A 27303-nucleotide genomic window follows, 5' to 3' on the forward strand; every position below is an offset into this window, starting at 1 on the left:
TCTGTTGGTGCTGACAGCTGAGAACAAAACCCCCAGGGCTCCATCAGCTCGACCTTTGACCTCTGGTTTCTTTCAGCTAGCCATGAAGGGCTCCAGCTACAGCGGCCTGCTGGAACGCCACAACATCCACACCAGCAACGTGGAGCACGTCGTCCAGAGCCTGCAGTGAGCCCAGCTGCATGTTGCTGTGTGTTGCTGTGTGTTGCTGTGTGTTGCTGTGTGTTGCTGTGTGTTGTGTGTTGCTGTGTGTCTGCCCATGGAGGAACACACAGCAACTGCAGCTCTGGCTCTCTGTCTGCAGGAGCGCCGGCGTGGAGGTGCGGGTTGTGAGGAGAGGGGAGTACGATGAGGAGGTGGTCCGGTGGGCCGACGCCATCGTCTCAGCTGGAGGTAAGCTCCGCCCATCGAGTTCTGTTGACCAATCAGAGCTCAGTGTCGCTGCTACTCTGGAGAAAAAGTTAAATTTTTCTCTGTATTTAACTCTTCAGTTTTATTGAGCTACAACTTGTTGAGTTCTGGACGTAGCTGGAAGCATTTGTGTTCAACTTTCAGAAAGAAATAATGTGTAACCATGGCAACAAGGTCCTGTTTTTCCAGCTGGTTGGTGTCTAAAAGGCTGCAATAACCCCTGACCTTTGACCCCACACCGGCTGACTGTGGCGACTCTGCTGCCTGCTAGCATCCCATTACAGTCAGAGGCCGCTGGTACACTGACTGCTACAGGAGATCCTGCAGCAGCACCGAATTATTGGATCAAATCCTGCAGAACTTCTTGGTTCTGGAGGTCCGGTTTCTCCTGAGAGCGGGCCGTGGGTCGGTTCTGCTGACGTTGGGTTCATGTTTTCTTTGCTTGTTTATGAAACATGAACTTAAAATGCAGATTAGAGCAGTTCTGGCTCCGGTTCTGGTTCTGATAACTGCAGTTTGTTCCAGGTGACGGGACGATGCTGCTGGTGGCCAGTAAGGTTCTGAACAAGGACAAGCCGGTTGTTGGGGTGAACACCGACCCAGAGAGGTAAGCCCCGCCCATGTTGTTTAAGCCCCGCCTCCTGCATCACCTGCTTCACCTGGCCATCTCTCCACAGGTCAGAAGGTCACCTGTGTCTGCCGGTGCGCTACACCCACGCCTTCCCAGAGGCTCTGGAGCGGCTCTGCCGTGGTGAGTTCAGGTGTGTATTTACCTGTCTGCCGTGGTGAGTTCAGGTGCGTATTTACCTGTCAGTTGTGGTGAGTTCAGGTTCTTATTTACCTGTCTGCCGTGGTGAGTTCAGGTGTGTATTTACCTGTCTGCCGTGGTGAGTTCAGGTGCGTATTTACCTGTCAGTTGTGGTGAGTTCAGGTTCTTATTTACCTGTCTGCCGTGGTGAGTTCAGGGGCGTATTTACCTGCATTCCAGCTGGTTAACACACTGCTGATCCGTTGTTAAGGACAGGTTAGCGAGTCACATGGTGGTCAGCTGCCGTGTCCCGGGACTCGGAGGCGACTCGTTGATCCTGTGCTTAGCGCTGCAGAGCGCCATGCTGCTGCCGTCGCCGACACGCCGGGTCGGCTGCTCTGATTGGCTTAGAGCTTCAGCGGGTCTTAGCTTCAGAGATCAGGCTGTAAGCTCTGAGCTTAGCGAACGCAGCTCATCGCTTCAGCTGGAACAGGAAGTAGAACGAAGATGATTCATGGTTTCCTAGAAAAACATCTGAAAAGTGTGGCGTGCTTTTGTCCCAGAGGTCTCTGCAAAGGTGAAGCTGTCTGCAGACGTTTGAAGCTGGCAGAGACCCGACCAGTCAAAGGGACTGGAGATAAAAGCACGCCACACTTTTCAGATTTCCTTTGTAAGCCAGGAATCATTTTGTTTCCTCAGGTTTTATGTCAGACCTTCAGTCGTTGTGAATTCTTTTGACTCGGTATGTAAATCTGGAGATTCAGACAGTTGGATTGAAAAGCACCTGGTGAGATTACGTTTAATCCCAGGATGAGCAGAAACAGGACCAACAAAGGTTCTGTTCAGTCCAGATCCTCTTAACCTGGAGGAAGAGGATGAAGAGTTCAGTCTGCTGCTAAACGCTAGCTGCTATTCCTGATCAGCAGAGGCCACATCTATTCAGAAACCACTGATCTGTTTAGTGACAGGTTGGAACGGTAACTAAGCAAGCAGTGTTGGCTAATGAGAAGGAGAATACTAACTAACATTAGCATTTGATAAGCTAACAGCTAGCATATCTAGGCTGGTCATCCCTGACTTGTATTTTCTTGTTTAAGGAAACTTTATCAACGTCAACAGAACGAGTCGGTGCAGCCATAGTTTATCATCCAGTTTTCTTTTTGTTTTTGAAGAAAAAAATGTGAGCAGTTACCTAATGCTGACGCTAGCTTATCAAATGCTAACAGCCTGCAACCTCCCTATAGCTATCGTTAGTGGCCGGCCTCCCTATAGTGAACGCTGGCTGCTAGCCTCCCTATAGCTAACGCTATCTGCCAGCCTCCTATGGCGAACGCTATCTGCTAGCCTCCTTGTAGCTAACGCTAGCAGCCGGCCTCCCTGTAGCTAACACTATCTGCTAGCCTCCCTGTAGCTAACGCTATCTGCCAGCCTCCTATGGCGAACACTATCTGCTAGCCTCCTTGTAGCTAACGCTAGCAGCCGGCCTCCCTGTAACTAACACTATCTGCTAGCCTCCCTGTAGCTAACGCTATCTGCTAGCCCCCCATAGCTAACGCTAGCTCCAGCCTCCCTATAGCTAGCGCTAGCGGCCAGGCTCCCCATCAGAACCGGGTCCAGCTGTTCTGTTGTGTGCAGGTGGTTGTGGCGCCAGCGGCTCCGGCTGCACCTGGAGGGAACCGGGATCAACCCGACTCCAGTGGACCTGCATGAGCAGCAGCTGAGCCTGGAGCAGCACAACCGGGCCCACCGGATCAGCACCGTGGACCGGCAGCAGAGTACGCCTTACAGAACCAGGAGACCCATTAGAACCGTCCCTCAGAGAAACCGGTTCTGGTTTCGGAGGCCCGGTTCTGGCAGTAACTGTCCGTCTCTCTGCCGTGTTTCAGGAGCTGGAGCGCTGCACCCGGCCTATTCCAAGCCCAGCCTGCTGCCGGTCCGGAGCCTGAACGAGATCTTCATCGGGGAATCTCTGTCCTCCAGGTACCGGCCCGGCCCGACCCGAACCGTCCCGCCGGCCGCATGTCCGTCCAGAACTCACGGCTGACTCTCTTCCACCACAGGGCCCAGCTAAAAGTCTTCACTCCCCGTCTCTTCCTCCATAGGGCGTCTTACTACGAGATCTCAGTGGACGGCGGGCCCTGGGAGAAGCAGAAGAGCTCCGGGCTCAGCGTGTGCACCGGAACCGGCTCCAAGGCCTGGTGAGTCCGGACCGGGACAGAACCTCGTTCTGAAACTTTAACTGAGCCGTTTCTATCAGAATTCTTCAGAACCAAACCGTTCTTAACCTGTAAAAGGTCCGGTTTATTTCCACCCTCCCAGAACCTGTGAAGAGAATTCAGGCTCTAACAGTTATGAGCAACAAATGTTGATTTGGATGTTGGTTTATTCTTTGGTCTTTAATGTTTCAGGTATTTCTCTGTTTGAAGCCGTTTCTGTCAGCTGCTTTTAGTTTTCATGTTTTTAGTTTTTATGTTTTTTAACTAGTTTTAGTTTTTTCTTCCTGCAGGTCGTATAACATCAACAAACTGGCTGAACAGTCTGTGGAGGAGGTTCTAAGAATCGGTATGTAAAGCGGCCCGGTTCTGAGTGAAGCGTCCCGGTTCTGATGTTCTGTTGTTCTGCAGGAGCGTCTCAGGCAGGAGTTGAACTGCCACTCAGCAGGGAGTTCCTAGAGAAAGGTGAGTTTCTGACCCAACAGAGCGAGTTCTGGTTCTGATGTTTTCTGGTTCTGGTTCTGATGTTTTCTGGTTCTGGTTCTGATGTTTTCTGGTTCTGGTTCTGGTTCTGGCCCAGTAACTGATGACTACAACGCGTCCCTGGTGTTCGCCCCGGACGAGCCCCGCCTCTTCTACAGCGTCAGGGAGCCAATCAGCAACCGTGTGTTCTCCAGCAGCCGGCAGAGAGGCTTTGCCAGCAAGTCAGTGCTTTGACTAGGCCGTCTTGCACGGACAGGAAGCAGTGAACGCTGCAGCTTCTTCTTCTGCTCCTCCTGCAGGGTGTGCGTCCGCTCGCGCTGCTGGGACGCCTGCATGGTGGTGGACGGCGGCACGTCCTTCGAGTTCAATGACGGTGCCATTGCCACGGTAACCGTGAGCGAGGAGGACCGGCTCCGGACCGTCCTGCTAGACCAGTGAGGCGGGTCGGTGACCGCAGGCCTGTTGCCATGGAGACGGGATCAGGTTCTGACTCACTAAGCCCATAATAATGTTCTGATCCAGAGCACAATGAAGCTGCTGCACCATGTGACCAGCTCTGCTCTGATTGGCTCAAACCAAACGTCCAATCAGAGGACAGAGATCTAAAACCCATAAACACACTGGACCAGTTTACCCAGTAACTGATGCAGACATCCCATAATAAACCAGTTTTATCTGCACAGCAACGCCACTGCCTCACAGAATCTGCCTCTGGTTATTTAACCCGAACCAGAACCAGACCAGAACCGGAACCAGACCAGAACCGGGGAAAGCAGCCAATGGAGAACTGTTAGGCTAAGCACACCAGATAAGTATTCACACCCCAGTACATTCTGATCAGGGCCAAAACTTTTAGATTAAAGACGTTTTAAAACAAAAGTTCCTCCTGGAACCTTTTTCTTCATGTTTCTGGGAGAGCCGTAAATCTGACGCACAGCTACATCCGCTAGCAGCAGCGATGGAAGCTGCTTCTCTCTTCAGTTATGTTTCTAATCAATCTGATTGGACGCTGGGAAAGACTGTTGTTGGGCTAAAAGCAGTTAGCCTAGCAGAGAAGCTATGCTAGCCTAAACTAGCATCTCAATGCTAACATGTAGCATTTTCAGTCTAACAGTTTGAATTGACATGTTGCTTATTTTGTCCACAGTTTTTGATTAAAATGCCTGAAACATTTTAATAGATTCGGCCGCTGGTCTTATTTAATATTCATGTTTTATTTAATATTAATGTTTTATTTAATATTAATGTTTTATTGTGACGGACAAAAAGCAGAGTGACAGGAAGTGGAATAAAATGATTGATGCGGTGCAGCGATAAATCAAACCAGTTTCCTCATTGTTCTGCCTCTGCAAAGGTCTGAAAATCAGCTGCTGTTTCCTTTGACTAGGCCATTTTGACCAATGGGCTCAGTGACCTTTAGAGACCAAAGAACCGTTTTTGTTCTTATAATTAACTAATAACATTTATTTATAGAAACCTGCATGACCTTTCAGAATAAAAGCTTATGATAATTATGTTTTACAGTTATAATAAAGATCTACAAATATGAATTTAGTTTAAGGTTTTAAACTTTTTCATTGAATTAAATGTTTAATTTTTATGCAAAATGAAGAAAATAATGTAGAATCAAAACAAAAGAACTAAAAAAAAAAAATGGTTTCTGCTGTTTTTAATTCTGTTTAGGAAAATTGGGGCAAATTTAACATGAAAAACTGTAAAAATTCAGTTCCAGACATTTTAATCGTAATTAAAACATTTCTCTGTTTTTAAAGAGCCGCAGGCAGCAGTATTTGTTCATGTCGGAACATGAAGGTGTTAAAACCTCTGTGGGTTTAACCTCATCACTGCTGGGTCATTTCATTTTATTTGCATTAAACCGTTTTAAAGTCCGATCCATGGATCCGGTTCTGGTCGTAGTGATGTCAGCAGCTGGTCAGAGGTCAAAGGTTAAATAGTAGTAGCACTTCAGTTTGTGTTGCTGAAGAAATTTGAGTTTTATTAGTTTGTAGAGGGAAGCAGGTCCAAACCAGTGGTTCTGGTTCTGGTTCTGGCCGGGGAACGCTGCAGTGGCGTCATGGCTGAACATTCTGGGAAAATCTCACTTCTGGAAATGATTGTTTCTAAATGTGAAATGTGACGTCAGCATTAAGCAGCTCATGAACTGGTCTCTGACCAGCAGCGGCTCTGGTCCGCCTCCCAGTCTGGACCGGGAACCAGAAGGTCTGTCCTGAAGGGAACTGGTTCCTCCTGGGAACGCCGTCCCTGTTCCTGGTGGATGTTTGTGTTTTAATAAAAATGTTTTACAGCCGCCCTGGGTTTGGATTTATTTTGGTGGAAATGTTTCAAATATGAACAGGAATAGAAAGTTTTGACAGACTGGATGGATGAATTCTGTTCCTGAAGGTTCTGCAGGACGAAGTGAAACCTGGAGGAAGGACGAGGCCTCAGCTGCTTCCAAACATTAAGATCCAAACGAAACATGTTTTAGATTAAACTCATTTAAGTTACTCCAAATGTTTCTGCTATGCATCTGGCTTTTACTGGGTAAATAAACCCACTTTAACACAACATGTACTGAGGCCCTGACCAATATGGCGGCGACGGCAGAAGCTGAAGTCAGGCTGGGAGCTAAAAGCAGAAACAGGTTTGTTGGATCCTAAAATAATTTTTCAAGTTCTTCAGAAGCTCAACCTGCAGTTTATTTTATATTTACATTATAACATTTAAGCAATTCAGTTTGGAGCATTTCTTCTAGTTTTTAATTTTTGGACGAGTTTTTTTTTTTTTTTCATTTTTGGGACTTAATATTTTATTGATGTTTTACTTTTTTGTAGATTTTTAAAAATTGTTAATTTTTAATTTATTTAGTAGTTTTAAAAATGATTTTGTAGCATCTTCAGTTATTTTTTTTAGCCTCATTTATTTCAGATTTAGTTTGGAGAGTTTTGCTTCGAGAAGCGGAAATGACGCAGCGTCTTTAAGTTGCTTCGTTGTTCTGTTTAAACGTTTAAACTAGAAGTTGAAGAAACGTCTCTGTTTGCTCTTGTTTGGAGTTTAAACTGGTTTATTTTAGATAATCTGGGCTAAATTATCTCCGGCTTCCTGTTTTATTTCATGATTTTTACCGACCCGGGTCTTTATTTCATCACGTGATCTGGAAAGGCAGTCACCATGGTGACGCTGGCTTCGCTGAAAATGGCCGCCGCAGCATCAGCAGCGACAGGCAGAGTTTAGGTTTTTATCGGTTCGGTTCTGGTTGAATCCGGTGAAACTTTGATACCAGAACCGTGAAGATGTTCGCTGATGAAGATCTGGACTCTGTGAGGGTGGAGTCAGTGTGGAGGAAATCCCAGCAGGGGGCGCAAGAGTCGGTAAGAGTCAGAGGTCAGCCGCAGCAGCTGCTTATCTGGTTCTGTTCTGAGTGACCCGGTTCTGGTTCTGTTTGTTCCAGAGAGCCTGTCAGACCCCCGCTGTGACCACCGAGCATGCTGGAGTCCAGACCGGGTCCAAAGCCTCCAGGTTCACCCAGACGGAACCACAGGAGCAGATGGACCCGAAGCGAGCCTTCAGTGATTCTGGTTCTGATCCACCCGGGCTGGTGGACTTCCTGAGGCGCGTCGAGGAGCTGCTCATCCGGGAGCTGGAGAAGAACTCCAGGAGTCACGCTTTTGACGGGTTCCGGGCAAACTGGGAGGAGAGAAGCCAGCAGGTGAGCGGAAATAAAACCTCCAGACAGACGGACACACATGTAAAATACATCAACAATGACTCTGCTATGGAAGCCCTGAAAGGCAAAAAACCCCAACAACTATGGAAGCCCTGAAAGGCAACAAAAAAGGGACAGGAAGGACTTGATTGAAAAGTTGTTCAGATTTTGTACATCACTGTCTTTTTTTTGCTCGCCTTTCAGGGAAGAAAAGTTCTCAAAATGAAAATATTCCTAAGATGTTTTTTAGTCTTCAAACTTTATTTTTACTTGCAGATGAAAGACTAATGACATTTGAATCTTAAAAAATTAATTAGTTTATGAGTCTATTTGTTTTTATAGTCAGAACGACTAACTTGAAAACTTTGCATTTGGGCATCACAATTTATTTTTTTTCTTGCTCGCTTTTTGGGGGGGAGGGAAAAGTATTCCATCAAGTGAAAAAAAACTGTTTCAGTAACTTTTTAAATCTTTCTTTTAACTTGCAGATAACCAAATAAGATGATTTAAAGTCTTTCAAAAACAATATTTTTTATGTGTTCTTTAGGGCTTCCATATTAAAGTTGACATAATTACGGAAGCCCCGATTGGCCAAAAAACCCTGAAAAACTTGAGAAATCAAATTCACTCAAGCAATGAGGAACTGGTGACATTGGAATTGTTTCACTGTTTACCTGACTGCCATGCAGCGTTCCCTCAGGTCCTGAGTTCATGTTTTCATCTGGATTGTATGGAGGAACATTAAAGGAAAATGATGACGGGATGTGATGTTTGCAGGTTTCCCATCTCCACAGGCTTGAACATCCTGGCGCTCAGGAACAAGGCCTCCATGTGACGGCCGTGTCCTGGAGCTGCACCGGGTCGGTCATCGCCTGCGCCTACGGTCGGTACGTTCACAGATAAATCCCACCTCAAACCTGGAAAAATCATTCATCACAAAAACTCACCTTTATGTGTTCTGTTGGGACATGCACAGAATACCGCATTGGTGTAGCGCATTAGCGTTAGCTTCTAATAAATGCTGCCTCCCTTCCAGGTTCCGACCAGGACTAAAATTTTTCTGTAACTGACCCGTTTGGACCGGCCCAGCTCCATCATGTCCTCTCGTTTCCCTGAACAGAACCGACGATGGAGACTGGACCAACCAGAAGTCGTGTGTCTGCCTGTGGAACCTGGACCGCCGCAGCCTGAGGCCCAAACAGCCGGACCTGGTTCTGGACGTTCCTGCAGCCGTCACTGCCGTGTGCTGCCACCCGGAGCGGCCTGCGCTGATCGCAGGTCCACAGAACCAGAACTGGACGGCTCAGCACCGCCGGCCCAGAACTAACCGGTCTGTGTGTGTTCCTGCAGGAGGCCTGTTCAACGGGGACGTGGTGGTTTGGGACACCAGCCGGACTCAGGACCCGGTTCTGGCCCAGACCGGGATGTCAGCAGACAGCCACAGGGAGCCAGTGTATCAGGTAGAGCCCAGCAGAACCAGAACCCAGTGGAACTAGAATGCAGTGTTGATGGTTCTGCTGTGCTGATGTGGCGCCGGCTCGGTTCTGCTCGCAGGTGTTCTGGGTTCCACTGGAGAAGAAAGGAGAGTTTGGAGTTCTGAGTTCCAGTTCTGGAGGCGGGGTTCTGCTGTGGACGGTGGACCCGGACCAAGGCAGGATGGTTCTGGTCGCTGCGTACGCCTTCGTACTGCAGCAGGTTCCCCACAGCAGCAGTCTGAAGGTGAGACCAGAACCAAACCGGACTCTGGGGTCATACTCTGGTTCTGGTACAAAAGTCCTGATCCAGACTTTCCTTCCTGGTTCTGATGACCAGCTAAATTTGGAAGCTAATGCAAAGGCTAACGCTAAGGAGCTTTAGTTAGATTATATTTAGAAGTTTGGATCTTATTCTCAGTCAGATTCATTTTGTTCCTGTTATTCGTCTTGTTTTAAATAAAGTTATTGCAAGAGAAAAAAGAGGAAATGTTTTGTGAACAGACTTCAAAATAAGAGCATGTATATAAATCTCTAGCTAAATAATTCTTTAAGTCGAAAAGCAAAACTTAAAAACTTTAAACTTTATTCAACTGAACTGCCGAGTAAATTCTCGCTTCATTATCCAGAAACATTAATTTAGGGGAAGCTGAGTGCGCTAAACGTTTTCTAAGTTAGCAAAAAGCGCTAGGCTAAAACTTATTTAGCTTAGCTGTTAGCGCATGAGCAGCACTGTGCTGAGCGCTAACTTCTGACCCGGTTTGGTTCTGCCTGCAGGTCCGCGGCGGCAGCACGGTGGGCGTCACGGCGACGGCTGTGTCCCCGTGGGACCCGGACACGTTCCTGGTCGGGTCCGAAGGCGGCCTGCTGCTCCGCTGCTCCTTCTCCTCCCAGACGCCGGCCGCGGTGGCCTCTGAAGGTCGCAGCGTGACCCCCAGGGCGCCGGCCGTGTTCTCCTTCAGACCGTCCGGGGGCCCGGTTCACTCCGTCCACTGCTCGCCGTTCCACCGGTACCGACCCGAACCGGACCGACCGGGCTCTGTGTTCTGGTGATTCTCTCTGACCCGACTCGTCTCTGCAGGAACCTGTTCGCCAGCGCAGGAACCGATGGCCTGGTCCAGGTCCGCTCGCTGCTGCAGGCCGACCCGCTGCTGTCCGTCCGGGTTTCGGACTCCTACGTCTTCCAGGTCCAGTGGTCCCCCAGCCGGCCGCTGGTGTTCGCCGCCGCCACCGGGCCAGGTGAGCCCGACCGGAACCGGCAGCCTGGAGACGAACCCGACTGGTTCCTGACTGAACTCTGCTCTCCAGGTGAGGTCCAGATCTTTGACCTGGCCCGGAAGTCCCTGCGACCCGCCGCAACCATCCAGGACGGCGCTCCGGGTCGGACCGCCACCTGCCTGGCCTTCAACGGCCAGAACCCACGGCTGCTGGCGGCGGGGCGGTCCGACGGGTCGGTGGGCGTCTGGAGGCTGAGCTCGGACCTGACGGAGCAGAGGCCCGCAGAGAGCCTGCAGCTGGAGCAGATAGCCAATCAGGTGGCAGAGTGACGGGGCTCTCAGCCAATCAGGTGAAGCTTTCTGTACTGGACTAACTGGGAAATAAAGGAGTCGGTTTCCAGTGGTAACCAGTAGCGTTTATTGAAGCACACAGTTTAAAAGTTTCACTACAAGCAGTTAAATAGGACAGACGCGGTGAGCGGCTCTAGTGTCAGACATGCATCAGCCAGGTGTGTTAGGGTGAGCGGGGAACGCCTCTGATTGGCCGCTGGGGAAGGGGGCGGGTTCAGTTGACGAACAGCGAGCGCGTGAACTCCACGAAGTCGAACGCCGACGGCAGCTCGCGGCCCTTGCTGTCCAGGTACGGCTTCATGTGCGACAGGCAGTAGTCGGCCTGCTCCTTGGTCAGATTCTGGAAGGAAGAACAGAACCGTGAGCCGGGTCCGGAGGCGGAACCGGGCCGCAGCGGAGCCGCACCCACCTGGTACAGCTCCTCCTTGGTGACGTAGGGTTTGTTCTCGGCGCTCAGCGCCCGGAAGGCGCTCTCGATCTCCTCGCTCGACTTGACGTTTTCCGTCTCCCGGCTGATCATGAAGGCCATGTACTCCTGCAGCGACACGTTCCCGTCCCTGAAACAGAACCGGCCCGGTCAGGAAGTAGAACCACAGCCGTCTGAGCCGCTCCAGAACCTGAGCCCACCTGTTGGGGTCCACCGTGTCCAGGATGGCCTCAAACTCCGGGTCGGGTTCTCCTTCCTCCACCATGGGAAGGTCGTAGCCCAGCGAGCGCAGACACGACTTGAACTCCTGGTGGTTCAGGCGGCCCGACTTCTCCTTGTCGAAGTGCCTGGAGCAAAACCAGGAAAGGTGAGAACCGACCCGGGAACAATCAGCCCGGTTCTGGTTCCACTAGCTTACTTGAACATCATGCTGAACTCCTTCAGTGCCTCCTCCGTCACGCCGGTCGTGTTTCTGCAACAACAGCAACAGATCAGTGATTCTTTTGGTCACTAATGTGGAACTTAGCCCCGCCCCCAAACAGAGTGGGCGGAGCCAAATGATCTGAGGGGCGGAGCCAAATGATCTGAGGGGCGGAGCCAGACTGGGCGTCAGACCTTCACTAAAAAACCAACAGCCATAAATCTGGTGACTTTTATCAAGAAAACTATTGGAAACAAATGCGACTTCTCAGTAGAGACTAACCACTGATCACAGTTGGTTTCTTTTTAAAAGTGTCAAATGACTAAAGGCAAATATAGCGACTTTATGAAAAAAAGATGCTACTTGGGTCACTAGTCTTTTTTAAAGTGTCTAGTGACAACCAACAGGGAAATTCAACTGCAATGGCCCATAGAGGGCAGCACTGAGACGGTTCTAGGTCAAATTTACAGAAAAATGTCAAAATTTAGATGGAACCTTTAAGGACAGGGTGTTAGCAGCCGTTAGCTGATGTTAGCTGCCGTTTTCCGGCGTTATAAGTGGTTCTGCTGTACCGGGCCTGGATCTGCTGCTCCAGGTTGTGCTGCATCCTCATGCCCAGCTGGTCCAGTTGGTCCCACTGCTGGGCCAGCCCCACGGTGCTGTGCTCCGTGTATTTGTTGTCCAGGATCAGAGCTTCCTCCATGGCCGCCCCCAGATCCTCGATCTTCTTCAGCTGGCTGCGCATCGCCCGGATCTCCTGGTGCTTCCGCTGCCGACGCATCGGGTCAAAGGTCACGCTACCGGGTCAGAACCGCCGGCAGTCGGTATGAATACATGTGAGCTGCTCACCTTGGTGGCCTCCAGCTGAGACTCCAGGGTTCCGGACTCTTCCACCATGCAGGACCTGAGACCCGGCGAGAGATCGGATCAGAACCAGAACATTCTCATTCCAGCACACATCCACTCCAAACACCAGAACCATGCAGCAGCTGTTAGTGGGTCGGAACCAGAACTCCGGATCGAAACCTCAGCTCCAGGACAGTCTGGATCAGAACCTCTGGAGAAGTTCTGGTCCAGACCGGGTCGACGAGCCGAGGTCCGGGTCGGGTTCTGACAGGGGGTGGGGTTAGTTAGCAGGGAGGTGCCGAGCGGTCCGAGACCCAACATGGTGGTTTTAGAACCGAGCGGATCAGAACCAGAACCAGAACCAGCTCAACCTTCCAGAAAGATCATCAGCTACTTGGTACTGATAGAGACAGAAAACCCGACGGTACGCTAAGCTATCGGAGAGGAAGAGGAGGAGGAAGAGGACACGTCAAGCTGAGGAAGACCATCATCATCATCATCACACATTCATAGAGGAGGAAGAGATATTGACCCGTCCAGAAGATACGTCCTGATTGGATGAGCCGCCGCAGCACAGAGAGAGAGAGAGAGAGGCAGTTAGCAACACAGCAACAGAACCGGATCAGAACCACAGCAGGTGGATCGGATCCGACACATTGATCAGGAAAACCTGGAAAAACATCTAAATAAATCAATAAAGGAATTAAATCACTTTAGAACCAGAGAGTTTTTCCTTCCACTTAACATTCCAGTAATAAGCGTGGACACAAACAGCTTCTTTATCCGAGTTAAATCCTGACTGTTGATTGGATGTAAAACTGAATCATTTTTAAACAAACTGATTTATTTATAAGTTTCTCTAATAAAATAAAAACTTTTCATTCTGATTCTGAAGTTTCTTCATTTAGAAACCGAGACGCCGCAGAAATAAACTGGACCAGGGACGGAACTAGCAGTCTGGTTGCCATGGAGACCATACGCTGTCGAGCCAGGCGGTGGCAGCATCATGCCTGACAGATTTCAGAACTAGAGGGAAAAAATAATCCTGAACTGAAAAGTGCGGTGTGTCTGTGTTTGATTGGTTTCCTGTGATGCAACCAAAAGGTGTGAATACTTTTCCAGAGCAGCTGCAGCGTTTCACTCATGATCGCTGTAGCCTGTGATGCTAACAGCAGCTAGCATGAAATCCAGACCAAAACTCTGGACCGGAACCAGACCTACCTGGTCTCCTGCAGCCACTGGTGGAAGGCGTTGGCGTGCTGAGCGAACTCCTGCCGCAGCTTGTCGTTCTCCTCCTGCCTCCTCTGCTCCTTCTGCAGCTCCAGCTCTCTCTCCTGCAGACAGAACCAGAACCGTCATGCCGGGCCGACCCGGTTCAGCCGGAGCCAGAGGTTCTATCCGGACCTTGATGATCTTCTGCAGGTTCCTCCAGGTCTCCTCCAGGGCCTCCATGGTGAACCAGGTGTAGGGGTTGGACACCACCTGGTAGCTCTTGATCTGCTGGTCCAGCTCGGCCAGCTGGTTGAAGTCGGTTTGGGCCGAGCTCAGCGACGAGCGGAACGCCTCGTGGGCCTCGCGCAGCGCCCGGATCTCCTCCAGGGAGTTGCAGCGGACCGGGTCGGTCAGGTCCTCCTCGGCGTTCTCGAACCAGCTGTTGAAGGCCGAGGCCTTCTTGGCGAAGGTCAGGAACAGGTCCTCCACCTTGCGGAAATGATCCTGCGCCTCCAGCAGCTTCTTCTTCCGCGCCGCCGAGTTGGACAGCAGCTGGTTCCAGCGCTTGATGAGGGCGGCATGCCGCGCCTCGATGGCCTTGGACTGGACGTGCTTGGCGGCCAGAAGCTGGTCCTTCAGCGCCGTGATGTTGGTGATTCCTTCCTGCTGGAAGGCCTGCAGGCCGGCGTCAAACGTCTCCTGCAGAGGGTGCAGTCAGAGGTCAGGGGTCACGCAGAGAGGAGAAGCGGAGGCTCTGAGGAGAACCCACCTGTTTGGTGAGCAGCGTCTGGACCGAGGACAGGTCTCTGCCGTAGTCGTCTGTCTTCAGGCTGTTCTCCTTCTCACCTGAGCAGACGGACAACGTTCAGAGCCCGGTTCTGTAAACTGCAGTGGACCAGCGAGACTCCAGAACCTGGTTCTGGCCACGCCCACTCCCCTTCCTAACCAGCCCCGCCCAGCACCAGAGGAGGTTCTGGAGGTCCGTACCGATCCAGGACTCCACCACATCGGCCTTCCAGTTGAACTGCAGGAACGCCGAGTTCTCGTCCAGCTTGGCCTTCCTCTGGGCCGCCGCCCTCTCCAGCTCCGACACCTTCCCTCTCAGGGCGGCCATCTTGGCGCTGATGTTGTCCACATGGTGGTTGTTCTGAAGGGAGCAGAGCAGAGTTTGGTCTTCATGCTGCAGGGGAACCGGTTCTGACCGTTTTGGACTCGGGAGCGGACCTTCTTGATGAGCTCCTCTCCGTTGGCGCAAACGTCGCTGACCCGATCCCGGTGGACGGTGAAGTCCGTCTCAAACGCTTCGTGTTTCTTTAGCAGGCCCTGAGGAGGAAAACGGCAGCAGTTCAACGCCTCTGGGATCTGAGGAAGTGACCCGGACAGGAACAGGAAGTCACCTGCACCGCCGCCAGCGTGTCTCCGTAGTCCTCGCTTCCAACCAGGTTCAACTTCTCATTGATCCAAGCTTCCTCCTCCTCCACATTCGCCACAAACTGCTGGTATTCCAGCGACTCCTCCAGCCTCTTCCCTCTGGAACCAGAAGCAAACAGCTTCAGAGCCGTTCCAGGAGGTCAGGCTCTCCAAATCATGACCTCTGACCTGGCTCCAGATAAATCCTTCAGCTCCTTCCAGTGGTCCACGAACTGGGCCAGCCTCTGCTGGATCTCCTCCTGACCGATGGTGTTGTCATCAGACAGCTTCTTCCCAGTGTCCAGCACAGACTGGGGAACAACAACATCCCAAAGTCAGGAAAAACATCTGCTGTCCCTGCCTGACCTAAGAGGTCAGAGGTCAGGAGGACCTACCTGGATAGCCGGCTCATGCGCTGCCAGTTCGGCTTCCAGCCTCTTATGCTTCTTCCTCAGGTTCTGAACTCCCGTCAAATCACGTCCGTAATCCTCCGATCCGACCAACAGCTTCTTCTCCCTAAGAGATTCAGAGCAGAGGTCAGTGAAGGTGACCTCTGCATCTGAGGAGCAGAGGCTCCAGGTCTTACTTGATCCAGGACTCCTCGTCGTCCAGGTCTCGGAAGAACTGGTGCAGGCGGTGCGACTCGTTGAGCTTAGCGCGGCGGCCAGCGGCCATGCTCTTGATCTTGGCGAAGCGGCCGTTGACGGCATCACGCTTGTCCTTCACCTGCGAGGTGTCGAATGCGTTGCTGGCCATCAGGCTGTCGGCCTGGCCGTTCAGGTCCTTCAGACGGTCCTGCAGGAGCCACACGGATCAGGTCATGGCAGCGTTCAAATTGGCCCCACGTTGGGCACCAAACAGGTTGGGAGGTTTTCTACATCCTCCCAAGTTCTGAATCGTCTCCTTTGTTTGTCCTTTTCCCATCTGATAAACACAAACGCCCAACAGAACCAACTGGTACCTCGTGAGCAGAGATGTCGGCCTCCAGCAGCTGGTGTTTCTTCAGCAGGTTGTTGACTGAAGCCAGGTCTTTGCCGTAGTCCTCGGAGGCCAGCAGAGCTTCAACCTGAGCAGACATCATCGGGATGTTTAGCGTAGCGCTAACGGCGTTGCCCAGCGTTTCTGCTCCGACCGAAGAGCCTCACCTCAGACAACCAGAAGTCGAAGTCCTTGATGCCGGTGTTGAAGTTCTGCTGCTTGTTGGCCTCCTTCAGCTTCTGACTCTTCTCTGCTGATTTGTTGACGAGGAACTGCCACTGCTCGTCCAGAGCGCTGAGCCGCGCCTGCAGACAGAACCCACAGACTGGACTTCCTAAACCATCCCACAGAGTAACTGGGATCCAGTGTTTCGGGTCGGATGTCGGGTCCGGTCACCTTGACGGCGTCCTCGCTGCCGGCGCAGGCTCCTCTCTGGATCAGGGCGTTCCCGGTGTCGATCACTCCTTTGATCCGGTCGGCGTTGGCGTGCAGCTCCGCCTCAAACGCCTGGTGCTTCTGATGTTTGCTCTGGCGGCACAGACATAGAGTCAGACAGTTCTGCTCGGCCCGGTCCGTTCGCGGCGGACGCTCTGGGACTTTAACGGACGTTGTTATGGACACAGAGGACATTCATGGACACAGAGGACAAAACAACATCGGCAGCAGAACTGATGATGGAGCCAAAACACACAGAGTCACTTCAAGCTGCTTCTGGGTCAGAACCGACTGGACTCACGTTAGAGCCGCACCACATGAGGCAAACATTCATCGCCATGACGACACGTCAGCCCGGACATCCGGGATTCATATCTGGACGACGACGATGCAACATGTGGTGCAGCTCTGGTTCTGATCCGTCCATCTCACGTCATATCAGACCAGACATGAGTCCAGAATCTGGTTCTCCAGACCGGGCTGAGGCAGAACCATCAGGACGGTTCTGAGAACGTCTGAAGCAGCCTAAAGCGGACTCTCCTCCATGGATCTAAACTGGCAGCAGAACCAACGACCTGAACTAAACGAAGAGCTGATGGAGGACAAACGCTCGGATCTACACAGGAAGCCAAACGGGACGGAACGACTGCTGGTTAGTGAGACACGACTACAACTTACCAGCAGCTTGGACAGCTAGAGAGGGTAGAAGAGAGAGGCGTTCAGACGGGATTACAGGGAGGACGAGGCTCAGAGCAGAACCGGAACCAGAACCAACCTGGATGTTGGTGGGATCCTTGTAGGACTCGTCGGTGGCGGTCTGCAGCTTCTCGCTGATCCAGGCCTCGATCTCGTCCACGTCCCGGCTGAACTGCTGCAGCGTCTGGGACTCCCCCAGCTTGGAGCGCTTCTCGATCATCTGGGCCTTCAGCCGGCGCCACCTGGAAAACAGGAACCATCCTGATCCAGAACCGTCTGCGGTAAACTTCTGCTTTCTCCTGAGGCCGTTTCCGATCCGCTCAGATCGTCACTCGGCGTCTGAAGGCTCTGGAGCTCAACCAGGTGAAGGATAACGGAGCTTTATTTTGAAAGTCTGGCAGAATAACCTTGTTTCTGTGGAACCTGCTGGCTGTAGCCTGACCTAAATTCTGCTGTGGCTCCATTAGCAACATGGCACCAGTTGTTACTGTAACCTGTGCATGAGACTTTTATTTTGAAAAACAGCTCACCTGTCCAGAACCTCGTTGCGGCGGTTGTAGATCTCCGGCTTGGCGTAATGGTCGGCTCCGATCAGCTGGTCAGCGAAGGACTGCAGGGCGGCGATCTTCTCCTCCTGCAGCGAGTTCAGAACAGGTTCAGAACCGGTCCTGAGCCGGTCCAGAACCGGTCCTCCAGCGGGTCACTGACCTGGACGTTGATGGCCTTGTCGAAGTCCTCGTGCTTCTTGATGAGCGCCTCCACGCTGTCCAGCGAGTCGCCCTTGTCGTCGCTGGCCAGGAAGGCTTCCCGCGCCGCCATCCAGTTCTCGGCCTGCTCACAGTCCCGGTTGAAGAGCTGAGGGCGAGGAGGGGGCGGAGTCAGCGCGGTTCCGGCCCAGGCCCGGCGGTACTGAGAGGAGTCCGGCTCACCTGCAGCTCCAGGCACTGGTCCAGCATCATGCGGCGCTGCACCCAGGCCTTCTCCAGGTCGGCGCGCTCCTGGTCCAGAGCCTTCAGCTTCTGCTGGATGTCGGCGCTGGCGTAGTGGCCGCGCGCCAGCAGCTGCTGGCCGAACTGCTCGAAGGCCTGGAAGGTCCCGGCCCGCGCGTCGATCTCCGTCCGGTGCTCCTGCAAGGCCCACAGTCCGTCACCAGAACCGCACCGGCATCTTACCGCAGACGGGAGGCGCTCCGCCCACCTGGTGGCGCTCCAGCAGCGCCTCGGCGCCCGTCACGTCTTTAGCCAGCTCCTCGGACGACACCAGGCCTCGGATCCCGTTGATCCACGACATCAGATCCCTGCAGGAGGAGAAACCAGCCGCTCATCCTAACCGGGTCGGTCCAGGTTCTGACCGTTTTCACAATGAAACACTGAACCTCACCAAACTAGTTTCTACTATCCAACTACACAGGAAATCATCACAGTTGTTATAATATTCATGATGTTAGTCCTTCAGCCACTAGGAGACGTTTTCCTTCTGACCAGTGAAACCGTCACGTTTCTGTGATCACCCGTCAGAATAATCGATAGACTAATGGATCGGCAGGCCGAGTCCTCGCCGGCCGCCCACCTGAAGTCGGACAGGAAGCGCTGCAGGTCGTGGGAGTTGCCCAGCTTCTCCTTGCGCTGGTCGGCGCGGCCCACCAGGCTGCTCCACGCCGTGTTCAGCTCCGTGCATTTCTCCTGGATGTCGTCCACGGCCTCCGGGTGCGACTGGATCAGACGCTCCGCCGTCTCGCCCAGAGACTTCACCTGTCGGACAGGAGCAGCCTGCATGAAGGCATGGGGGGCAGCGGGTCACCGGGGGGGTCACCGGGGTCACGGCGGGTCCTGACCTTATCGCCCAGCGCCGCCAGGTCTCTCTCGAAGCCTTCGTGTTTGCGCTGCAGCGCCTGGACGCTGGCCAGGTCGTGGCCGTAGTTGTCCGTGTTCAGCGCCTGGTTCTTCTCCTCGATCCACTCCTTGGTTTCGTCGGCGTCCCTGAGAGGAAGTGACACGCCTCAGTGGTGCTGCGGGTCTCTGATTGGCCGGCGGGGCGTCAGGAGGCGGGGTTACCTGTGGAAGCGCTGCACCTCGTGGGCGCTGCCCAGCATGTTGCTGCGGTCCTCGGCCAGCTGCTGCAGCGAGCGCCAGCGGTTGTTCAGCTCCTGCAGGAGACAGCCACTGGTCAGACTGGGATCGTCCCACTGCGTCACTGGGGAAGTATTCACACCCACAACCTCCAGACAAACACCAGCGGGTTCAATGTGACAGAACGGAGCGGAGCGGGTCGGGCAGGTTCTGGTTCTACATCCAGACTCGGGCCGACTATAACTGGATGATCAGTAAATTACTGAGATGGATTGTTGCTCTGAGACCATTTTCATGTTTTATACTAACAGGAAATGATGACAGTTTACTTTCTAAAAAGATCAATAAACTTGAATTTTGTAAACGTTACTTAACTGGAAAAACTTTAAATATACAAGATAAACCAAAAACAAGAAATAACATGGAAATATAAACTATTTCCAACTAGAGCTGCATGATATTAGAGAATCTGGTGATGATGCTGTAAATACTGGGATGTCAGCCGGAGCTTCCATGTCGCCTTTGACACTTTGGTCGTTTCTGTGAGACTAAATTTAGCATTAGCATAGAAACAGCATTTCAGAACTCTTAACATATATTATCCAGCAGTTACTGCGATGCAATCAGTCATTTACGATATGAATATTCAGCACAATGATGATGCAATCATATATTTACATATCGATCAGCAAAACCAAATAAAACGGATCAAGATTAACAAAATGGCCTTTCAAGTATTATTATTATTATTATTGAGCTCATTTTAATCTGTCATACGATTAATTTCTTACTGCAACAGATGAACCAGCAGGTCAACCAGGACAGAGATGAGTATTAATCAGAATGGCCTAGTCAAAGGCCAGACCTAAACCCAATAGAGAATCTGAGGTAAGACCTCAGTTTCGGTCTGCAGATGTTCTTCATCTTTATTCTGTCACATAAAATCCACGTTACTCCATTCAAAATGAGAGCATGAGCATGTTGAAGGGTGGGAATACTTCCTCAGGTCTCCAACCAATCACAGCAGAGCAGGAAGAACCTGCCGACAGCCAGGAGCAAACAGGAAACAGGAAGATGGAGTCCAGCAGGACGGGTTGCAGGGTGAGAACAGAACCAACAGGAAGGACCATATAAGGACAGAGGCGTCGGGGGGCGGAGCTACGGGTTAGTGTCTGGTGACGATGCAGGACGGTTTGGATCAGTCGGGTCTTACCTTGATGGTATTAAAGTTAGCCGTTGTTTGGACACCCAGTCGTATGGTCTAAGGTCAAAGGTCAACCAAACAGGAAAAACAAACACCACAGCAGTCAGGAGCGATTGGCTGATTGAAACCCTTTCATTTCAGATCAATACGGTGAGGGCAGTAACCATGGCAACAGGTCTGGGACCAGTCAGAGCGATCGGACTGATGGCAGAACCAGAACCAAGCAGCTGGTGGGCGGAGCTTACCTTCCAGGGCGAAGCCGTCTTGGAGTCAGGCTCATCCTGTCGAACACAGAAAAACCGATTAACTGATCAGATTCCCTCAGGGGGACCAGCAAGATGTGAAGGAGGGAAGAACCGGACCTTTCCGGGAGCCGATCCCAGCTGCTCCTGTTGCTGCAGACACAAAGACACAAACCCGGTCAGACGGAACCAGCAGCCGGGTCGTCACTCGGACAGCACAGCTGCAGCTCACCTGGGCCTGGACCATGGGAGCCTCCTCCGCCATCAGGCCTTCAGACTCCAGCTCCGACGCCACCTTGTTGATGTCCCTCAGCCGGGACTCGTTGGCCTTCAGGTCCTGGATGGGTGGGCAGAACACAAAACATCAGAACCTGGACAGAACCTGGACTGGGAGGCTTGGTTCTGAACAAACCCCCCGCGTTACCTTCTGGAAGTCGTCGAACTTCTTCTGCAGAACCTCGACCTGCTCCAGGTCCGAGCCGACCTCCTCGTTGGTCAGGGCGCTCTCCTTCTCGTGGATCCACTGCTGCAGCTCGTTGGCTTCGCGGAACAACATGAACTTCTTGCAGCTCTTCTCCAGCATGTCCTTCCTCTTCTCTCCCAGCTCCAGCAGCGTGCCGTACCTTGGAGAGAGAGGGAGCGTCAGCGCAGACCCAGAGGGACGCCACCGGACAGACATGCTGCCAGAACCAGGGGAGACGAACACGAGGACACCGGCACGGAGCGGCGATCCTGACATCATGCATCTACACCTGCTGCTGGCTTCACTTTGAGCTTAGACCAACTCTGTCATCCTCAGTTTGTAGAAGATCCGTCATGAAACCTGTCGCAGTCTAAAGTCTTTTCCCATTTAGCTCAGGAATAGTTTTTACAGCTGTCACACCAAAGTTCCTCCAGATTTCTTCCTTTTTAAACCCTACATGGGTGGAGCGATGGGAACGTTTAGGAGATGTGACTCTGCAGGAACAACAGCGGTTCTGGAAACAGAATTCCCCTTCTTGTTTCAACCTTACCTGGAAAATCCTTCACATATTTCCGGAAGCGAAGCCATAACTGCCAGTAGGTCGCAACAACAGATTTGTCTGACCTTTCACCCTCATGCAGAGAGGTGAGACAACTTTAGGTCTAGTTGCCCTGGTAACACCTGGAGAGCACCTCTACCTCATTATTTTCTAATGACCTCAGCAGAACCGCTCAACATGGATCAAGAATGTATCAATTTAACCCATTTTCCTGGATGGAGGAGCAGGACATGTCCGGTGTTACGACTGACTATACAAACATGAGTGTGCAGGTTCCCGTCCCTGATTGGCTCCCCAGAAGACGACGGAGACGTCTAATTGGCTGCTTCCAGAGGTGACGGATATAAAAGCTGCAGAAGCGGACTTCCTGTGCTCCATCCTCCGTTTGTTTGTTCACATCCTGTAAAGTTCTGCAGCTGTAGGAGTGAGCTGCCGTTTATGTTTCCTTAGTTTTCTCCAGTTTTTTCGGTAAGTTTTTGTCATTTGATTTATTTACTGTCAGTGAGGTAAGTTTCGGTTAATTTTCAGACAGATCCCTTTTGTTTGTTGTTTTCAGCATTATAGCTCTCTGAAGCCATTTGTAACATCTTCCTCAAACCCCCTAGACGGGTCGTAACACCGTGTTAGTGAGGACGGAACCAAAGGCAGCAGCAGAACCTCAGTAAACCGGACCGGTTTGGGATGGTACCAAACATCTACATTCAACAAAGGACCCGAAATGTTTCCCTGTTTCTGCTTCACATGGTAGGAAAAAGGAAGAGAGGAAGCGATGGGATGACACAGATGTCCTTCTATCCTGCTGCTGGATAGAAAATGAGGATGGAGGATCACAGACATGAGGGAATCTGAGGCTAAACTGCTGCGGATCACAGGGAAACGGGTCGGAACGCCGGTTCCTACTCACAGCTCTTCCACCTGCTTCATGCGCACAGACACGCTGCAGGGCTCCTTGGTGACGAGCCTGCCGCAGCGAGGCGAGGTTAGGGGTTAGACGAAGAGGAGGAGACAGAAACAGAACCAGGAGCCGAGACATTAGTGGGTGGGACCAGTTAGGTCCCACAGGAAGGAGGAATGTGTTAAGAAAGACCACAAGAACGGAAAAACATTTCTTACTGGTTCTCGATCTGTTCCTGTCGAGCTGCGATGCTGCCATGCTCGTCCAGCAGGTTCTCCCTGGAAGACGACTGAGTCGGGTCCAACTTTTTCACATAGGCGGCCGGAACAAAGCCCTGCCGGTCGTTCACCTCCACCTTCCACCAGTCCTGGGACGTAAAGACACATCAGACAGAAGGAACATTCCCAACACAGACAGACATCCTGCTGCAGAACTGAAGGGTTCCAATTCCCAAGTCCTCTTTTTTTTAAGGTTTTATTGGCTCTAGTGGCCTTTATTTGATCGTTAATTGATAGGAAAGTGGTTAATGAGAGAAGGGGAAGATGTGCGGCAAAGGTCGCCAGGCCAGGAGTCGACCTGCGACAGTCGCGTTGAGGACTAAGGCCTCCATATGTGGGTTGTGCTTAACCCCTACGCCACCACAGCACCCCACCCCAAGTCCTCTTTTTAAAGCTAATTTTAAAGACTAAATAAACATTCATATGTCGTATTCCTGTTGGGATCAGGATATAAATGTTGAGCCTGAAAAAGACAACAGACAGCAAGAAGGTTGGGAAAGGTGGATAAAGCATAAACCAATGGAAGCATAAACCGACAGATGCATAAACCGAAGGAAGCATAAACTGATGAATGGAATAGGGAATAAAAGAAAGGAAAAACCAATATTTATCTAGTCGTCATTTAATTTTTCCATAGTTTTCCAGACATTTGCATTCCAGTCTTTTCCAGTCTGTTCTGGACCACGGACCCATCAGAACCAAACCAAGAGTCTGCAGTCAGATCATCAGAAAAAGAGATCTGACTGGAGCCTGAGAATCAGACGGATCTCATCTCTTGTATAGTCTGGCTGTTGAAAGAAAAACTTCCAAACAGCCAGGACCGGATCGGATCTGTATCCCAGCATTTTATCCTTCAGGAACAGAGAACATTGGAATCCTGTCAGGAAGCCTGGTCCTGTGAGGTTCTGTACCTTGTTGGTGCTGTTGAGCAGGGTCAGGATGTCGCCCTTCTTCATAGTCACTTCGCGCGGACTTTTCTCCTGATAGTCGTACAGAGCCAGAACCAGCTCCTTCCCAGTCTCGTCATCAGTCGGAGCCACTTGTTGCTGTTCGTGACAGAAACCCAACCTGTCATCCAACAGACCCAAACTTCAGACCTGATCTGATCAGAACTCGGAACAATCGGACTCACCCTGCAGGACTGAGCCTGCTCCTTCAGAGCCTGGATGCTGCTGCCGTATGCCGTCAGGTCTGACATCAGGGCCTCGTGCTTCTTCAGCAGTGCCTGTGGACCAGACCCCGGAGTGAGAACACGCCGTCTCTTTGTGCAACAAACAAACTGCTGCTATCCTTCCATGCCTCAGCTGAATCCTCGTCTTTCCCATAGTCCGGGCTCCCAACGATGGGCTCCTTCTCCCTCATCCAGGACTCGGCCTCGTTGGCATCAGCAAAGTACTGCTGGGCCTGCAGAGAGTCCTCCAGGTCCTGCCTCCTCTGGCCCGCCTTGCCCTTCAGGGTGTCCCAACGTCCGTGCAACTCCCCCAGCTTGGCCTTCACCTCTTCCCCAGCAAAGTGACCTGAGAACCAGCATCCGAACCATCAGCACCCTGAGAGGAAGCTGGAACTCTTTCAGTAAGTTGAGGATCTAAATCCACGTACCTTCCTCCACCATGGTCTCTCCTTTCTGGGTCACGGCTTTGATCCGAGGCTCGTGACCTGTGATCTCAGCCTGCAGAGCCTGGTGCTTCTTCAGTAGGTTCTGGACTCCAATCAGGTCTTTTCCTGAGAGACAAACAGGAAGTTATTGCTCATTATTCCATCTGAACCCAAAAGGTCATCCCGGGATCTTACAACATTCCTCTAGACTCAGATTATCTCTCTACAATAAAACCCAAGTTTTAACTGCCCCATAAGTCAGGAAACCCAGTAGTGAAGCTGGCTTCCATGCACCCGCCTATAAGGCCAGAGATCTGGGGGTTGATACCTCTGTTGGTGGATGAGGCGATGGGCTCCTTCTCCCTGATCCAGGTCTCCTCGTCCTCCACGTCCCTGAAGAGCTGCTGCAGGCGCAGCGAGTCAGACAGCTTCTGCTTGCGGGCCGCCATCGGCTCCCGCAGAGCTTCATAGCGAACCACCAGAGCCTCCTGCTTCTTCTGGATGTTGTCTGCGTCAAAGTGGCCGGCTTCCTGGAACTGCCGAGCCTGGATGGTGATCCCGTCGATCCGATCCTGGTGAGGAAACATTCATAGGAGAGGTCACAGATCCGACCTGTACAGACGGAAACGATCCGAGCCCTGGTGGGTTCTGGGATGTCTGGGTCACCTGGTGAGCTGCGACGTCGGCCTCCAGCAGGGCGTGCTTCTTCTGCAGGTTCTGGACGCTCGTCAGGTCTTTCCCATAGTCGTCAGAGGCCAAATGACCTTCGACCTCGTAGAGCCAGAGCTCGATGTCCTCCACGTTCCTGTTGAACTGCTGCTGCTGGTTGGCCTCACGTAGTTTGATGCCTGGAACAAACACAGAGATGCTGAATCAAACCGGTTCATCCTCACTAAATTCTACACTACATTCTACTCTCCAATGCCCAGATTAGCCAATTTCAGAGCTTCAACAGTTAAACGTTCCTAGGAATTAAACGTAGATATTTCTATAATTCACTGGCTGGATGGTGGGAGCAATGATTTAATTCTGGAATTCTCACATTTTTCCAGACACCAGGTGTTTTTTCTACATTCTTATCCAACCTCATAGACACTCCTTTCTGTCTCCATGGGAACACCCTCACCCCCGTTTAAAGCCTCTCTACCAGCAGTGCTGTCATTGGCTCCTGCTACCTTTGAGCTCTGTGGCCTCCAGCAGCTTCTTCCACTGCGCACTGACATCTTCCATGCGGGCGGTGACCTCAGCGGAGGCATAATGCTTCCTGTCCAGCAGCTCCTGGCCGGACTTCTGCAGGGCGTCGATGCGGCTCTGATTGGCCGACAGCTCAGCCTCGAAGGCCTGGTGTTTCTGTACCTTCCCCTGCAGGTTGGATGGGTCCTGTGGAAGAAGAGGAGTTAGCCAACAGAAGCATAAACTGATGGAAGCATAAACTGATGGACAGATTGTATAGGGAATAAATTATGGAAAAACAAGGCTGAAGAAGCAAACAGAGCCATGGAGAGAGGAGAAGATGCAGAAGACCTTGTAGGATTCATCTGTAGCAGTCTTCATCTTCTCGTTGATCCAACTCTTCAGCTCATCAGAGTCCCTGAAGAACTGCTGCAGATGGAAGGAGTCCTCCAGGGCAGCCCGGCGGGCCTGAGCGCGCTCATGCAGGGCGTTCCTGCGGCTCAGGAGCTGGAAGCAGAGAGAGACGATAAACCATGACTCAGCTCCTCCAGCTGGAGCTCAGAACTACGGTGGAAGGAAAAGACTCACAGCGTCTCTGCGCGTTGCCACGTCCTCCTTAGCATAGTGGCTGTTCTGGATCAGCTTGGTGGCAAATTCATCCAGAGCCTGGAGATTCAGCAGAGGTATGAGTCAACCTGATCCTGCAGAGCATCAGTGATGGCCAGAGGAATCTGGAGATGACTCACCGTGATCTTCTCCTCCTGAGCGCTAAGAGACTTCTCAAAGTCCTCGTGTTTCTTCAGCAGAGCTTCCACGCTGTCCAGGGAGTCTCCCAGGTCTTCGTTCAGAAGGAAAGCCTGCAGAGATATTCAGTTCATCAGTTAAACCAGTTAATCCAGCCCATCTCTGCAGACTGTGGCCCTGCTTACCTCCTGCTTGCTCATCCAGTTGTCCACCTGCTCCGTGTCCCTATAGAACAGCTGCAGGTCCATGCACTGTTCGTACTGCTGCCGGCGGACCTCCCACAGCTCCAGGAGGGACTCCTTCTCCTGGGCCAGGATCCCCAGCTGCAGACACACAGAACACAGTTAAAGCACAACCAACGGATAAACTGGACATTCTGACCTCATCTGACGCCCCCACCTTCTCCTTGACCTCCTCAGAGGCGTAGTGTCCTGCACTGAGCAGGGCCTGACCAGCTTCATCTGTGGCCCTGAAGCTGTCCTCATGGGCATCAATTTCCCCCTGGAGGAGACAAAACAAGCCGATCCATGCTCAGTAAATGTCCAGTTCTGGTTTCTGACCAGCTGCAGCTTTAAGGAGCATCACCTTGTGCTCCTGGTGCCGGTCCAGCAGCGCCTCGGCTCCGGCCACGTCGTTGGCCAGCTCGTCGGCGTTGATCAGAGCCTTCATCTCCGTCACCCAGCTGGTCAGATCCCTGAAGTCTGCGGTGAAACGCTGCAGACTGGAGGACAGAAGGACACGCTCTGAGTGAGACAATGTCTAACTAACTAACTAGGGGAGGAAGAAACGGAAGAAAGGAAGGTGCAAAAACAAAAAAAAGTGCAAAAGAAAGAATCTACTTCTGGTCTGCCCCCATGAGTAGATGGTTGAGTGTCTGGTTGGTTGGTTGAGTGCCTGGTTAGTAGGTTGGCTGGTTGTGTGTCTGGTTGGCTGATTGTGTGTCTGGTTGGCTGGTTGGGGTGTCTGGTTGGGTGTCTGGTTGGTTGGTTGTGTGTCTGGTTGGGGTGTCTGGTTGGCTGGTTGGGGTGTCTGGTTGGCTGGTTGGGGTGTCTGGTTG

General features: G+C 51.9%; 3 protein-coding genes and 1 long non-coding RNA gene across 10 annotated transcripts in view; 3 read left to right on the plus strand and 1 right to left on the minus strand.

The window, feature by feature from the left end:
• Positions 1 to 35: 35 nt before the first annotated feature.
• Positions 36 to 5026, plus strand: nadk2 (NAD kinase 2, mitochondrial). Of its 2 annotated transcripts, none has more exons than XM_015046845.1 (11): positions 36 to 165; positions 302 to 390; positions 934 to 1015; positions 1086 to 1169; positions 2792 to 2931; positions 3043 to 3136; positions 3217 to 3354; positions 3663 to 3718; positions 3781 to 3834; positions 3950 to 4073; positions 4152 to 5026. In XM_015046845.1, the coding sequence occupies exons 1-11, from the start codon at positions 83 to 85 to the stop codon at positions 4288 to 4290; spliced, it is 1083 nt and encodes a 360-aa protein (XP_014902331.1). In that variant the 5' UTR covers positions 36 to 82; the 3' UTR covers positions 4291 to 5026. The 2 variants fall into 2 exon arrangements, with proteins under 2 accessions (XP_014902331.1, XP_014902332.1); XM_015046846.1 differs by having other exon boundaries at positions 37 to 165; positions 3259 to 3354.
• A 1760-nt stretch (positions 5027 to 6786) lies between these two features.
• On the plus strand, positions 6787 to 10593 carry dync2i2 (dynein 2 intermediate chain 2). Its single transcript, XM_015046855.1, has 9 exons — positions 6787 to 7223; positions 7304 to 7561; positions 8336 to 8445; positions 8679 to 8836; positions 8909 to 9018; positions 9113 to 9277; positions 9808 to 10040; positions 10112 to 10269; positions 10339 to 10593. Exons 1-9 carry the CDS (start codon positions 7146 to 7148, stop codon positions 10575 to 10577), a joined length of 1509 nt encoding a protein of 502 aa, XP_014902341.1. The 5' UTR covers positions 6787 to 7145; the 3' UTR covers positions 10578 to 10593.
• A 53-nt stretch (positions 10594 to 10646) lies between these two features.
• The window catches only part of sptan1 (spectrin alpha, non-erythrocytic 1), a 26057-nt gene continuing 9400 nt past the window's right edge, over positions 10647 to 27303 (minus strand). Inside the window, exons 8-55 of one of the 6 annotated variants that reach the window (XM_015046847.1) lie at positions 26832 to 26967; positions 26646 to 26747; positions 26432 to 26569; positions 26249 to 26359; positions 26091 to 26168; positions 25854 to 26009; positions 25505 to 25709; positions 24996 to 25177; positions 24658 to 24901; positions 24333 to 24455; positions 24033 to 24250; positions 23866 to 23958; positions 23645 to 23779; positions 22674 to 22822; positions 22465 to 22521; positions 20963 to 21161; positions 20771 to 20875; positions 20659 to 20691; positions 20542 to 20577; positions 20306 to 20353; positions 19078 to 19169; positions 18858 to 19002; positions 18593 to 18774; positions 18221 to 18320; positions 17953 to 18150; positions 17732 to 17878; positions 17554 to 17657; positions 17103 to 17265; positions 17006 to 17020; positions 16289 to 16420; positions 16060 to 16197; positions 15876 to 15980; positions 15501 to 15709; positions 15310 to 15430; positions 15104 to 15225; positions 14902 to 15034; positions 14729 to 14827; positions 14492 to 14651; positions 14274 to 14350; positions 13697 to 14203; positions 13514 to 13626; positions 12825 to 12842; positions 12296 to 12350; positions 12019 to 12215; positions 11444 to 11497; positions 11226 to 11372; positions 11008 to 11155; positions 10647 to 10938 (exon numbers count right to left, since the gene is read on the minus strand). In XM_015046847.1, coding sequence (XP_014902333.1) covers positions 10813 to 10938; positions 11008 to 11155; positions 11226 to 11372; positions 11444 to 11497; positions 12019 to 12215; positions 12296 to 12350; positions 12825 to 12842; positions 13514 to 13626; positions 13697 to 14203; positions 14274 to 14350; positions 14492 to 14651; positions 14729 to 14827; positions 14902 to 15034; positions 15104 to 15225; positions 15310 to 15430; positions 15501 to 15709; positions 15876 to 15980; positions 16060 to 16197; positions 16289 to 16420; positions 17006 to 17020; positions 17103 to 17265; positions 17554 to 17657; positions 17732 to 17878; positions 17953 to 18150; positions 18221 to 18320; positions 18593 to 18774; positions 18858 to 19002; positions 19078 to 19169; positions 20306 to 20353; positions 20542 to 20577; positions 20659 to 20691; positions 20771 to 20875; positions 20963 to 21161; positions 22465 to 22521; positions 22674 to 22822; positions 23645 to 23779; positions 23866 to 23958; positions 24033 to 24250; positions 24333 to 24455; positions 24658 to 24901; positions 24996 to 25177; positions 25505 to 25709; positions 25854 to 26009; positions 26091 to 26168; positions 26249 to 26359; positions 26432 to 26569; positions 26646 to 26747; positions 26832 to 26967 — 6355 coding nt within the window. In that variant the 3' untranslated portion in view covers positions 10647 to 10812. Of the gene's footprint in view, positions 10939 to 11007; positions 11156 to 11225; positions 11373 to 11443; positions 11498 to 12018; positions 12216 to 12295; positions 12351 to 12824; positions 12843 to 13513; positions 13627 to 13696; positions 14204 to 14273; positions 14383 to 14417; positions 14652 to 14728; positions 14828 to 14901; positions 15035 to 15103; positions 15226 to 15309; positions 15431 to 15500; positions 15710 to 15875; positions 15981 to 16059; positions 16198 to 16288; positions 16421 to 17005; positions 17021 to 17102; positions 17266 to 17553; positions 17658 to 17731; positions 17879 to 17952; positions 18151 to 18220; positions 18321 to 18592; positions 18775 to 18857; positions 19003 to 19077; positions 19170 to 20305; positions 20354 to 20541; positions 20578 to 20658; positions 20692 to 20770; positions 20876 to 20962; positions 21162 to 22464; positions 22522 to 22673; positions 22823 to 23644; positions 23780 to 23865; positions 23959 to 24032; positions 24251 to 24332; positions 24456 to 24657; positions 24902 to 24995; positions 25178 to 25504; positions 25710 to 25853; positions 26010 to 26090; positions 26169 to 26248; positions 26360 to 26431; positions 26570 to 26645; positions 26748 to 26831; positions 26968 to 27303 lie in introns of those variants that run through there. The other 5 variants (XM_015046851.1, XM_015046850.1, XM_015046848.1 and 2 more) reach the window with 5 other exon arrangements.
• LOC106956187 (uncharacterized) lies at positions 12357 to 12885 on the plus strand. Its single transcript, XR_001426730.1, has 2 exons — positions 12357 to 12597; positions 12640 to 12885. It is a non-coding gene; the product is annotated as an uncharacterized LOC106956187 (long non-coding RNA).

The sequence above is a fragment of the Poecilia latipinna genome, unplaced genomic scaffold (genome assembly GCF_001443285.1).
Source record: "Poecilia latipinna isolate Pla-1442-1.1 unplaced genomic scaffold, P_latipinna-1.0 Scaffold795, whole genome shotgun sequence".
Taxonomy (NCBI): domain Eukaryota; kingdom Metazoa; phylum Chordata; class Actinopteri; order Cyprinodontiformes; family Poeciliidae; genus Poecilia; species Poecilia latipinna.

What these genes read in the sequence shown, in the direction of transcription:
- dync2i2 (XM_015046855.1), top strand. Translation starts at nt 7,146, where the DNA reads ATGTTCGCTGATGAAGATCTGGACTCTGTGAGGGTGGAGTCAGTGTGG. An exon ending in GGGAGGAGAGAAGCCAGCAG is followed by an intron (nt 7,562 to 8,335) that starts GTGAGCGGAAAT and finishes TGATGTTTGCAG; the next exon opens with GTTTCCCATCTCCACAGGCT. An exon ending in CGCCGCCGCCACCGGGCCAG is followed by an intron (nt 10,270 to 10,338) that starts GTGAGCCCGACC and finishes TCTGCTCTCCAG; the next exon opens with GTGAGGTCCAGATCTTTGAC.
- nadk2 (XM_015046845.1), top strand. Translation starts at nt 83, where the DNA reads ATGAAGGGCTCCAGCTACAGCGGCCTGCTGGAACGCCACAACATCCAC. An exon ending in CGCCATCGTCTCAGCTGGAG is followed by an intron (nt 391 to 933) that starts GTAAGCTCCGCC and finishes AGTTTGTTCCAG; the next exon opens with GTGACGGGACGATGCTGCTG. An exon ending in GGGGAATCTCTGTCCTCCAG is followed by an intron (nt 3,137 to 3,216) that starts GTACCGGCCCGG and finishes CTTCCACCACAG; the next exon opens with GGCCCAGCTAAAAGTCTTCA.